This window comes from Rhinolophus sinicus, chromosome 14 (assembly GCF_057876585.1).
Source record: "Rhinolophus sinicus isolate RSI-liver-muscle chromosome 14, RSI-T2T, whole genome shotgun sequence".
NCBI lineage: Eukaryota > Metazoa > Chordata > Mammalia > Chiroptera > Rhinolophidae > Rhinolophus > Rhinolophus sinicus.
The window spans coordinates 51,491,672-51,505,620 of record NC_142514.1 but is presented as its reverse complement, the minus strand read 5'-3'; the positions used below and the strand labels follow the sequence as shown (position 1 = coordinate 51,505,620).

The 13,949-nt window shown below is 32.6% G+C and overlaps 1 protein-coding gene across 3 annotated transcripts in view; it reads left to right on the top strand.

The window, feature by feature from the left end:
• LRRC40 (leucine rich repeat containing 40) overlaps positions 1 to 13,949 on the top strand; it is a 56,522-nt gene that overhangs the window by 9,143 nt on the left and 33,430 nt on the right. For all 3 annotated transcript variants that reach the window (XR_012497278.2, XM_019755082.3, XM_019755083.3), the window contains exons 4-7: positions 1,276 to 1,405; positions 4,406 to 4,529; positions 12,153 to 12,295; positions 13,384 to 13,556. Coding sequence is in view for 2 of the 3 variants with exons in the window: in XM_019755082.3 (XP_019610641.3) it covers positions 1,276 to 1,405; positions 4,406 to 4,529; positions 12,153 to 12,295; positions 13,384 to 13,556 (570 nt within the window). In the remaining variant the exon portion in view is untranslated. The remainder of the gene's footprint in view (positions 1 to 1,275; positions 1,406 to 4,405; positions 4,530 to 12,152; positions 12,296 to 13,383; positions 13,557 to 13,949) is intronic.

Here is a 13,949-nt window from a genome sequence, read left to right as displayed (position 1 = left end):
TATAGTATAGTGAAGTCTCAGTTTTCTGAAAGTATGTTAACTTTCATGTGATTTGAGGGAACATAGTACCTGAAATAACAGTTCTCATCTTGGGAAAACTTAAAATGACCGTAAATCAACAAAAATATCTATACATAAAAAGGTGCTAATTATTTAGAACTACATTAGAACTTCTTCCCCTTATAAGTTGAAGGCATGGATGTGGCCTGCAAAGGCAAGAATAGGGAGGGTTGACTGGAAGTAGTGAGGGAGTATGGAGTGGGTGTGGCTTTAGCTTTAACTTCCAACACTGAAGATTAGGATGGAGTAACTAGATAGCAGAATGGTATCTCTGCCCAACTATCAAATGTACAAAGATTTCAATTACATAATCAACAACAAGAGACAATTTTTGACAACTTTTAGTGGTTCTTACTTTAGAACACATCTTTTGGCATTTTTGTTCCAACTAGTTTTATTTTAATATAATTTAATTAATTTAATAACTGTAAATTACAAAATTTTGTAAATTATAAAATTTTAATTTATATTATTTTAATTTAATTTAATATAATTTATTGTTACCCCTTATATTTTCCATTTCCCTGTTATTTTTTAAGTAATTTTATATGGCGTGAAAATAGAGTGGAATTCCTAAGTGAATAGTTACGTAGAGATTAATCTGGGAACAAGTTAAGTCAACTCTTAATTATTACAGAGTGTATCGTCCTCAGTGACTTGGGGCTTCTCTTAAACCAATGAGTTGAATAGAAGAACTGAGCTAAAAAGTTAAGACTCAGTACAAAAAAGAGTGGTGTTTCATATTACTTTCAAATGGACATGCCAGGCCCTCCGACAGAAATAGCTATTTTTATCTTGAGTGCTAAGTTTATAATAGAATCTCCACGTAAGATGTCACTCCATTGAAGTGTATGTGTGCACATCTTTGTCAAAATTCTAAAACTCAGCTACGGTATAAAATATGAAGTGTCCATTGTATCCTTTCACATTACATGTAAAATCAAGAGTTCATTATAAGGAAGCAATCAGAAGTTCACAAATTATTTGTTTGGTTAAAACTTTATTTCCTTGTTTTTCTTTGAAACCCTCAATTTGATTACTTTTGATTACTATTTTAATGTATGTGTACTTTTGGGATATGAAGTGTGATAAGTATTTAAAATTAGTAACCATATTTCATATTTTTAATGAGCCCATGTTGTTAGCAAAAATGCCTTTATAAATATTTAATATGTTGTCACCAAATTATTTAGCATTTATTTTATTGATCAATAGTCATAACAAACTGAAAATACTCCCTGAAGAAATTACAAATCTAAGAAACCTGAAAGGCTTGTATCTCCAACATAATGAACTAACTTGCATACCAAAGGGATTTGAACAACTTTTTAATTTAGAAGATTTGGTAAGTTGTGATCTTCCAGTTTTTATATAATTTGTGGCTAATGGGATTTTTTATCAGGCTGAGAATTTGGTTGTATGATTGAAATCATTAAAATACGGACAGCTGATTCTATGACTAGATTATCAGAAACTGTACATTTCAATTAGATTGCTAAATTATTAATTGTAAATTTGTTTTTCCTATGTTTTCTATGAAATGATCTTAGGTTTTAATTTAGGAATAGAGTTTGAGAAATGGTCATAAGGATGACCTTGTTATTCAGAAGCTTTTATGGCTTACTTAGAAAAATAGAGGAAAGATGTCTTTAGCATATATCAGTTCTCTTTTCTATACCATTCTACTTCCTCCTTTACAACCTCTATAGCTTTCTTTCTTCTGAGTATCCCCTCTGAGTACGCAGATATTCCTTTAAGGACTGCCTTTTCTATTTTTCGGAAAAATGGCCACATTACCTGGCAAATTTTTGTTGCATCTGTGTCACATGTTAAATAGAATAATTGTAAAGCAATATAGGTATTATTTAATCACATTAAGTAATTAAAAACAATAGGCACTTGACTTTGTGCTTTACATAGGGCAAGTTAGACAGTTGTATCCCCTAATGCAGATAGCAAACTAGGCTTATAAAAAAGAAGTAACTTATCAAAAGTCATTCAACTGTAAGTAAGGAATTCTGGATTTTGACATGTCAATTTGACTTCAAAGTGTATCTTTTCTTTTTTCCCCTTCCTACTTCACCACTGAAGGAGTAAGATTCCACTGTAAGGTATCCTATTTGAAAGACTAGTTATATTAGATCAGATGTTCTAATACATAATCTCTTCTCCACATAGTTCTCTCATATTCTTATTCTTTACCCTATTACATGTTTTGAAAAACTCATTTATGTCATTTTAGCCTTAAAGTTTACATTTCATTAAAGGAAAAGTTACTTCTTTTACTTACTTATTTATTTATTTATTTATTTTTATTTTTGTAAACACATCCTCCTTAGTCTTTTCCTTATCTGCACAAGTGTTTAAAATAAAAATATATACTCCCTTCAACCATTCCTTCAGTATCTCTCTTTCAATCTGATCATAATTGGAAATAAGGTTTGGAAAGTAAAAGGCAGAGGTAGATAAAATGAATGGCAACAGAGGGAGCCATCAAATTTTCTTATAAAATTTAAAGATAAAACGGCAATTGATTTTTTTTTTTTAAGAGTATTTAGAGTAGGAAGGAAACCTCCTAATAAACTACAGCAGTTCTCAGTTGTTTCCCCTCTATGTGTTCCCGTGTTCCAGGTAGCATAGTGAAAGGATGTTTCAGCTGAGAATTGTGTTCTTAAGGACTCAGTATCATGTAAACCATAATGTGAGCAACAGTATATTAAAACATTAAAAGTATAAGCATCTGTAATAATTTACGCTAATATTTCTTAGTTGTATAAAAACTGCTTAGCATAATGGTACTACAGTATTGAAGAAATGACAGCATAAATATTGATTAATTTATATGTAGTATACTTATGCTTTATATCTAATGATTAACTATAATAATTAAGTGTTTAACTTTATTAGTAATTATTGATTTGGGTTATTTAAAATGTCTTAAGAATTTGTGAATTAATATCTTTTCTCTGTCAGAAATTTTTTTTGTTTTAAATTTTTTATTTTGGAATAATTTCAGATTTATAGAAATATCATAAAGATAGTACAGAGAGCTCCCTTCCCATATTCCCTTCACCCAGAATTCCTTAATGTTAACATTTTACATACCCATGGGACATTTGTAAAAACTAAGAAATAAACATTGGTACAACATTACTGACTAAACGACAGATTTTATTAAGATTTTCCCAGTTTTTCCACTAATGTCCTTTTTTTTTGTTCCAGGATCCAGTCCAGAATACTACATTGCATTTAGTGTCAGTAACTTTTGATATTCTGCAATATTTATTTTTAGTAATCTGTTAATTCTTAGAGTTTAGAGTATTGGAGTTGTAGATTATTATGTTGTATGTTGTAGATTATGATAATATGTTATTTTATGTTATTTACAGTATAACAGTGTTTTTTTAAACGCTGATTTACCATTTTGGCTTTTTTCTGTCTTCTTACTTTAGAGTTATAGAATGCAATTGTTTAATATTAGACTAACTGAAAATCTTCAGAGAACAGTTCCTTTAAGTTATTTTTTACTTATCCATTCCTGCCACTGGCTCGACCTAACAGTTTGCTGATAGCTAGTGGAATACTTTGACTGAATTCAAATGTCATGAGAAGATTTATCTGATTTATAACATGGAGTTTCAAAAAAAAAAGTTCTCTCATAACTGTTTAAAGAATAAACAGAAACAATGACTTAAAGAAACATCAAGGTATAGAGATTAATTAGGCGAGCTTGAATGAATGGAAAGTAGACTTGCTTCGGTCAGCAGAAGAATCGAAGGAATACTTTTTCCTCAAAAATTAAAATGTCAGTTTTTTTTCAGGTTTATTTTTCTTTCAAGAATTTTTCTTTTTGCAAAGATGTTTTTCATTTCAATTACATTTTGCCCAGTTTATCATAGGTACTCCATATATATTGGATAAAAATACTGATTTTTTTTTATTGAAAACAGGAGGCAAGATATATAGTATGACTTAGGGTTAGGTTGGTGCAAAAGTAATTGCGGTTTTTGCAAATTTTTTTTTTTTTTTTAACCTTTTAAACCGCAGCTAGATTTGCAGCAACTTAATATGAGTAGAAACATTTAAATAAAATATTTCTGAGATCAGAATTCATTCTAATTCCTCGCGGCTGTTTATTTGACACCTAGTAGGCCCACAGAATATTGAGGTAATGAATGATGATTTATGAAGTTGTTAGTATATGCGAGCTACAGAACATGTCATCCCTGAAATAGTTTTTTTAATGTTTCAATTTCTGCAAAATTCTAAAATATCCTTTAAGAATTATTTATTTATTTACTGATTGATTGATTCATTCTTTCATTCTGTCTTTCTATTTTTAAAGGATCTTTCAAATAATCATCTTACAACTGTTCCTGCTAGTTTTTCTTCTCTATCCAGTCTGGTGCGACTCAATCTTTCCAGTAATCAACTGAAGAGTTTGCCGGCAGAAATAAGTGGAATGAAAAGTAAATCTCTATTTAAAAAAAAAATGTATGAATTTGAAGTTGATCTAACTGACATTTAGAAAAATAAATTTTAATACAGTTATTACACAGAAATAAAATAATAGATTGTATGGTGATAAATGCAAGCAATAGCAACTGGTTAGATTTTCTCAAGGCTATTATTGCCTAGCAGCTTCCTAAACAACACCAAAAAGATACTTTGACATATCAAAAGGAAGAAAAGAAAATTTGATTATGAATAGTTATAAAGTTAAATACCTGAGAAATTAAGGTTTTGAGCTATGCTGTATTTTCATTCATTCATTCAATATTCACTAAGGTTATTTCCCTTTTGTAGGTTATTCCACCTATGATATATAGTTATGTCATAGCTATAGCTTCTTCGTGGTTCATACTTAATGACAAGAGTCTAGTTTTGCCAAAATTGTGAATCCTTTCTTTAAAAAATTGTTAAAATTCAGTGGTTCTATTACAGTTTACCATTGAACCATCATATGTAAAGTATTGTAGAACTAATATTAAGGGATAAAAATATTAAGGTACATTTTAGTACTTTTTTTTAAATTTAAGTTTATTGGGGTGACAATTATTAGTAAAGTTACATAGATTTCAGATGTACAATTCTGTATTACATCATCTATATATCACATTGTGTGTTCGCCACCCAGAGTCAGTTCTCCTTCCATCACCATATATTTGATCCCCTTTACCCTTATCTACAACTCCCCTCCCACCTTACCTTCTGGTAACCACTAAACTATTGTTTGTATCTATGAGTTTTTGTTTCTTCATATGTTTGTCTTGTTCTTTTGTTGTTTTCAGTTTTATATATCACGTATCAGTGAAATCATATGGTTCTCTACTTTCTGTCTGACTTATTTTGCTTAGTGTTATAATCTCAAGATCCATCCATGTTGTCACAAATGGTACTTTTTCATCTATTCTCATGGCCAAATAGTATTCCATTGTGTATATATACCACGTCTTCTTTATCCACTCATCTATCGAAGGACATTTTGGTTGTTTCCATGTCTTGGCCACCGTAAATAAAGCTGCAGTGACATTGGAGCACATATGGATAAGTGTTTTCAGATTTTTTTGGATAGATACCCAGGAGAAGGATTGCTCGGTCATATGGTAATTCTATTATCAATTTTTTGAGGAACCTCCACACTGCCTTCCATAACGGCTGCACCAGTCTGCATTCCCACCAAGAGTGTATGAGGGTTCCTTTTTCTCTACAGCCTCTCCAACACTTGTTACTATTTGTCTTGTTGATGATAGCCATTGTAACTGGTATGAGGTGATATCTCATTGTGGTTTTTATTTGCATTTCTCTGATGATTAATGATGTTGAGCATTTTTCCATGTGTCTATTGGCCATTTGTATGTCCTCTTTGGAGAAATGTCTTTTCAGGTCCTCTGCCCAGTTTTTAATTGGACTGTTAGTTTTTTGTTGTTGTTGAGTTGTATGAGTTCCTTATATATTTTGGATATTAGCCCCTTATCGGATGTGTTGTTTGCAAAAATATTCTCCCATTCGATTGGTTGCCTCTTGATTTTGTCGATGGTTTCTTTTGCTCTGCAGAAGCTTTTTAGTTCCATTAATTTATATATAGTTCCATTAATTTATTTTAGCTTTTATTTCCCTTGCCTTTGGAGTCAAATTCATAAAATCCCCTTTAAACCCAAGGTCCATAAGTTTAGTACCTATGCTTTCTTCTAAGCAGTTTATTGTTTCAGGTCTTATGCTTAGGTCTTTATCCATTTTGAGTTAATTTTGGTACATGGTGACAGATAGAAGTCTAGTTTCATTCTATTGCACGTGGCTTTCCAATTCTCCTAGCACCATTTATTGAGGAGGCTGTCTATTCTCCATTGTATGTTTCTGGCTTCTTTGTCAAAAATTATCTGTCCATATTTATGTGGGTTTATTTTTGGGTTTTCAATTCTATTCCATTGGTCTGTGTGTCTGTTTTTCTGTCGATGCCATACTGTTTTGATTATTGTTGCCCTGTAGTACAAGCTGAAGTCAGGGAGCGTGATACCTCCAGCATTGTTCTTTTTTCTTAGTGTTTCTTTGGCTATTCCAGGTCTTTTGTGGTTCCATACAAATCTGACGATTTTTTGTTCTATTTCTTTGAAAAATGCCATTGGGATTTTGATGGGGGTTGCATTAAATCTGCATATTGCTTTGGGTAATATGACCATTTTAACTATGTTGATTCTTCCAATCCATGAACATGGAATGTCTTTCCATTTCATTGTGTATTCTTCAATTTCTTTTAAAAAGTCTTCTAGTTTTCAGTATATAGGTCTTTCACATCATTGGTTAAGTTTATTCCTAGGTATTTTATTCTTTTTGTTGCAACTGCAGAAGGAATTGTTTTTTTTTTTTATTTTTCTGAGATTTCATTGTTAATGTATAGGAATGCAACATAAGAATGGACTTTTGTACTTTGATTTTGTAGCCAGCAACTTTACTGTATCCGTTTATTGTTTCTAATAGCTTTTTGGTGGAGTCTTTAGGATTTTCTATGTATAGCATCATGTCATCTGCAAAGAGTGACAATTTAACTTCTTCATTCCCAATTTGGATGCCTTTTATTTCTTTCTCTTGCCTGATTGCTCTGGCGAGGACTTGCAACACTATGTTGAAAAGCAGAGGTGATAGGGGACAGCCCTGTCGTGTTCCTGAACGTAGAGCAAAGGGCTTCAGTTTTTCACCATTAACTATGAGATTAGCTGAGGGTTTGTCATATATGACCTTTATTTTGTTAAGGTATTTTCCTTCTATACCTATTTTATTAAGTGTTTTAATCATAAGTGGATGTTGTATCTTGTCAAACACCTTTTCTGCGTCTATTGATATAATCATATGATTTTTGTCCTTTATTTTATTTATGTGATGTATCACATTGATGGATTTGCGGATGTTGAACCATCCCTTCGCCCCTGGGATCAACCCCACTTGGTTGTGATGTATAATCTTTTTAATGCATTGTTGCATTCGATTTGCTAGAATTTTGTTTAGGATTTTTGCATCTGTATTCATCAGAGATATTGGTCTGTAGTTTTCTTTTTTTGTGTTGTCCTTACCAGGTTTTGGTATCAGGTTAATGTTGGCTTCATAAAATGAGTTAGGGATTACTGTCTCTTCTGCAATTTTTTGGAAGAGTTTGAGCAGGATTGGTATTAGATCCTCTTTGAAGGTTTGGTAGAATTCACTGGTGAAGCCATCTTGTCCCGGACTTTTGCTTTTGGGAAGGTTTTGGATGACTGATTCAATTTCGTTACTGGTGATCGGTCTGTTTAGATTTTCCAGTTCTTCATGATTCAGCCTAGGAAGGCTATATGTTTCTAAGATATTGTCCATTTCTTCTAGGTCATTGAATTTGGTGGCATATAGTCCTTCATAGTATGATACCTTTGTGTTTCTGTGGCGTCTGTGGTAACTTCCCCTCTTTCATTTCTGATTTTATTTATTTGTGTCTTTTCTGTTTATATCTTAGTGAGTCTAGCCAAGGATTTGTCAATTTTATTAATCTTTTCAAAGAACCAGCTCTTTGTCGCATCAATTTTTTCTATTATCTTTTTCTCTATTTCATTTAATTCTTTGATTTTTATTATTTCCTTCTGCTGATCTTGGGATTCATTTGTTCTTCTTTTTCTAGTTCTTTAAGGTGTAAATGAGGTTAGTTATTTGGGATTTTTCTTGTTTCTTGAGATAGGCCTGTAATGATACAAATTTCCCTCTTAAAACTACTTTTGCTGCATCCCAAAAATTTGGTAGGATGTATTTTCATTGTCATTTGTTTCTGTGTATCTTTGGATCTCTCCTGTTATTTCTCTTTGACCCAGTCATTCTTTAAAAGTATGTTGTTTAATCTCCACACATTTGTGGTTTTTCCTGCTTTCTTTTTGCAGTTGATATCCGATTTCAAAGTCTTTGATCAGAGAATATGCTGGGTATGATTTCAATCTTCTTAAATTTGCTGAGGCTAATTTTATGTCCCAATGTATGGTCTATTCTTGAGAATGTTCATGTACATTTTCTAGTGTATGTAAATACACTAGAAAAGAATGTGTAGTCTGATGTTCTAAGATGAAGTGCTCTATAAATGTCAATTATGACCATTTCATCAAATATGTCATTTAGGGCTGCTATTTCTTTGTTTATTTTCTGTTTGGATGATCTATCCATAGCTGTCAGTGATGTACTTAGGTCCCCTACTATAATTGTGTTTTGGTCAATTTCTCCCTTTAGTTCTGTTAGTAGGTGCTTGGTATATTTCGGTACTCCCTAATTGGGGACATAAATATTGAGGACTTGTTGTATCGTCCCCTTTATCATTATGAAATGTCCATCTTTGTCTCTTGTTGCCTTTTTTATCCTGAAGTCTGTTTCATCTGATATCAGTATGGTACACCTGTTTTTCTCTGGATACCATTTGCTTGGAGTGTCAATTTCTACCCTTTCACTTTGAATCTATATTTGTCCTTGTAGCTGAGATGTGCCTCTTCAAGGCAGCATATGGTTGGGTTTAGTGTTTTGATCCAGTGTGCTACTCTCTGCCTTTTTATTGGTGAGTTCAGTCCATTTACCTTCAGGGTGATTATTGATATATGAGGATTTCCTATCATTCTAATTTTGGTTTTCTGGTAGGACTGTCTCCGTTGTTTCTTTGCCTTTTTGTTGCTGTATTCTATGATGGTGGTATTCTATGAATTTTCCCTGTTTCTTCTTTTATTATGTTATATATTTCAGTTCTTGATTTTTTTTTGAGTGGTTACCATTAAATTTATGTAAAAGAAAGTTTCATATTTAGAGTATTCCATTTTCTTCAGCATGCTTACTTTTTCCTTTCCTTTATGCTGGTTCAGACCTTTACTCTCCCCCTTTTATGTTTTTGTTATCAGAAATTATCTCTATGCTGGTCGAATAGCCTTCTTCAGTATTTCTTGTAGTGCAGGGTCATGAGTTAGAAAATTCCCTTAGGTTCTGTATGTCTGGAAAAGTCTTTATTCCCCCTTCATAGCTAAAGGATATCTTTGCTTGATGTATTATTTTTGGCTCATAATTTCTCTCTTTCAATAGTTTGAATATTTGAGTCCACTCCCTCCTGGCTTGTAGAGTTTCTGCTGAAAAATCTGATGAAAACCTCATGGGCTTTCCTTTGTAGGTTACCGTCTTCTTTTCCCTGGCTGCCTTGAGGAGTCTTTCTTTATCGTTAATTTTTTTTTTTTTTTTTTTTTTTTTTTAAAGATTTTATTGGGGAAGGGGAACAGGACTTTATTGCGGAACAGTGTGTACTTCCAGTCCTTTTTTCCAAGTCAAGTTGTTGTCCTTTTAATCTTAGTTGTGGAGGGTGCTGTTCAGCTTTAAGTTGTTGTTCTTTCAGTCTTAGTTGTGGAGGGCACAGCTCAGCTCCAGGTCCAGTTGCCGTTGCTAGTTGCAGGGGGCACAGCCCACCATCCCTTGCAGGAGTCGAACCGGCAACCTTGTGGTTGAGAGGACGCGCTCTAACCAACTGAGCCATCCCAGAGCTCAGTGGCAGCTCAGCTCAAGGTGCCGTGTTCAATTTTAGTTGCAGGGGGCGCTGCCCACCATCCCTTGCGGGAGTCGAGGAATTGAACTGGCAACCTTGTGGTTGAGAGCCCGCGCTCCAACCAACTGAGCCATCCGGGAGGCAGCTCAGCTACTCAAGGTGCTGTGTTCAACCTTAGTTGCAGGGGGCAGAGCCCTCCATCCCTTGCAGGACTCGAGGAGTTGAACTGGCAACCTTGTGGTTGAGAGCCCACTGACCCATGTGGGAATCGAACCGGCAGCCTTTGGAGTTAGGAGCATGGAGCTCTAACCGCCTGAGCCACCGGGCCGGCCCTCTTTATTGTTAATTTTTGACAGCTTCAATACAATGTTCCTTGGAGAAGGCCTGTTGAGGTTGAGGTAATTAGGTGTTCTATTTGCTTCTTGGATTCGAGAATCCAGTTCTTTCCACACGTTTGGGAGGTTCTCATCGATTACTTGTTTGCATATACTCTCTGTTCCCTTCTCCCTTTCTTCTCCCTCTGGTACGCCCATTATGCTTATATTGCTCTTTTTGATGGAGTCAGAGAGTTCTTGTAGAGTTCTTTTATTTCTTTTAACTCTTAAGTTTTTCTCTTCTTCTGTCTGTGTCATTTCCAGATTTCTATCTTTGATGTCACTGATCCTTTCCTCTGTTTGGTCAGTTCTGTTACTTAAGCTGGCTATTTCATTCTTCATTTCTTTTATTGAGTTCTTAATCTCCAGAAGTTCTATTTGGCCCATAAGTTCTCAAAATGCTTTTACGTATAAAGTTTCGCATCACAACAGTTTTGTAAGTTAGGGGAGATGCATATTATTTGCATTTTAAAAATTCCTGAACCTAGGCTTAGAAATTATATCGTAAGTTGTAGAGCCAAGGCTTGACTTCTCTTACTCCATCCTCATTGCTTTTCCACCACATACTGCTTGTTTTCTCAGTTAGTGCTCTTAGATACAAACTATTGTGAAAACTAGAGTCTCTAAATTGTTTATAGACTTTACTGGATTTGGGGTGCGTCAGATTGTGACTTTTGTTCTTCAGTGCTCTAGCCAAATAATACATAAATTATTATGTTATTAATTGAAAGTAATACTATTACATTTGTTTTGAAAAGCAGTTATCTTCTTTAAAAACTGAAAAAAACGGTCTGAGGCACATCACTCAGTCTTGAATTATGTTAAAATTAGCGGCCCAAAGTACAGGAGAAAAAGTTATAAAATGCATATAACCTATTCAAAGTAGAGGATTGAGAGTGAATTGTAGAAAATTGTGGCCATGATAAGTGGAACAATCTTTATTATGGATTAAGGAGAAAACTGCTTATTGAAGTCTTAGGGAAGGAAGACCTTCACTTTTTTCCATTTTTATTTTCAGTTCTGCCTTTTAAGAAAGAAAGGTCCAGGAGGTAAGAGAGAGATGCTGCAAGTTAGGACATTCTTGTCAAGAGTGTTAGCTAAGCTATTAGAGAAAGCATGTAATTAAAAAAAAAAAAATAGAAGGAAGGAAGTATAGAAGATAGAGTGATATTGGCAGTATAGGTAGATGAAAAATAGGAGGGAATACATAAAAATCCCAAGGCTTTTTGACAGAAAGTAAACTTGCCTATTTTATATACAGATGTATCTAAGTTACTTGACATCCATTCATACGACTAATATGCATGCATATTTATGTGTCTAACTGCCTTAAGCTTTTTCTCTTTAAAGGTGTATAATTATAGTATAATTATGGAGGGAAATAATAATCTCATAGTGTATAATTTATATATTTTAGAGTACTTTAACAGAATATTAAAGTACTTTATTTTTAAATCTGTTACAAAGATGACCTGGACTATTATTAAACATTAAATTTAATATCACTTCTCTTTAATTATAACTAAATGTAAAAAAACACACCTTAGTTTATATTTAATTCAGTGGTATTCAAGGTTCTTGATTATTATAGCACAGGTTCGTAAGTTCTCATGATTATCCATTCTTTGAATGTATATACAGTTATAGACCAATATATTTTTCTCTTATTATTTTTGTTTTTCACAAAATATATATTATAGGATTAAAGCATTTGGATTGTAATTCAAATCTGTTGGAAACTATACCTCCTGAATTGGCTGCCATGGAATCACTGGAACTGCTTTATTTGCGGAGGAATAAATTACGTTTTTTACCAGAATTTCCTTCTTGTAAATTATTAAAGGTACTCTTTAGTTGATTATTAAATAACTATATATTTTCCAAAAGTTAATTATAAAAATGAAAGTTTTAATCTTGTTTTATATTGGAAATATATATTACAGTTACAAGTACTATGTTTTTCCTATATTAGTATTATTCAGAATTTTAATGTAACTAAATACATTACTGGTATTGTTAGTAACAGATTTAAAAAAAAAAGAAATAATCAACTTAAAAAATAGAAATATTTTATCTTGGTGAGTTTTTTATAATTGGAGAAGTAGTAGATGATGATGCTAACATGGTACGTTGGGACCATGCTGTAGGAGACCTGGAATATGAGAATACCAGCAAAGAATGTGTATCCAATTCTATAAATTGCTACCTCTCTTGTTTACCTGGTCATAACCAGGTTAGTTTAAAATTAATTACTTTCTTTTGGTTTTAAGTATTTAGCATTAAGATTGTCTTTTAAATTTGCCGTGCTTTGCTTTCCTTTATGTATACTTCTATACTTTATGCATTATACTTTATGTATATACTTTTATGCATTAGTGTTAAAGAGAGTTCCTTTTAAGCAGAATGGTGACAGTGCTAAAAAAAACTGAAAAAGTTATCATTTATAAGATTAATTATCTGGTAGCTATAGATTCTGTTAATGGGAAATCATATAAGTGTATAAGTATATGTAATAATTATTAGTGGAAATGTTGAATAACAAACTGATAATATAAATAATTTTTTAACTTGTGTTGATTTATTTTAAAACTTTAATCTTTCATCGCTATAGTTCTTGGATTTGTATTTTTATTAATTCTATAAATGTAACTAAATCAATTCTCTGTTTTGGTTTTATAAACTTTGAACGTTCTGCTAGGTTAAACCGTTATTTTTAAATTACCAGAACATTCTTGAAAATTTTCTTATTGCAATTTTTCTTTAACTGCAGGATAGCTTAAATGTAATTGAAAATTTAAGCACCTTATTAATTAAAACGTTATGTTGTCCATGTGTTCTTCAGTGATTTGAAATTAAAATTTCTATTTTATTTTTGTTATCTAGTATAAAATTGAATGTGGAAATATATATGATTGATGTTTGATTTTGTAGGAATTACATGTAGGTGAAAACCAGATTGAAACATTAGGGGCAGAACATCTTAAGCATCTGAATTCTATCCTTGTGCTAGACCTGCGGGATAACAAGTTAAAATCTGTTCCAGATGAAATTACTCTACTACAGTCATTGGAAAGGCTTGACCTAAGCAACAATGATATTAGTAGGTAAGTTTAAAGATCAAATGAATAAGAAATCATGTCTGTATTTGGTTATAATTCACGAGTTGAAATATTTGTAAAAAGCATGTAGAGATCTCTTTTCCTAAATTAAATTCAGTAAATATTCATTGAGCAGGTATCATGTACAGACTTACACAGAGTAATTAGAATTTGTCCTTGGCAGCAAGCTGAACATACTCTTATAGTCAGATGTATGTACAAGTTACTCTAACCTACCAGAACATAAATTCTCAGAAGGGTGCATTTTTATTTGTTTCATTCACTGCTCTATCTCTAACTCCTAGATCAGTGCCTGGATACACAGAAGGTGCCTGATAAATAGTTGTTGAATTTATTAAATGAATCTAAAGCCATGGGAGAGATATAAAATGCTTTCGG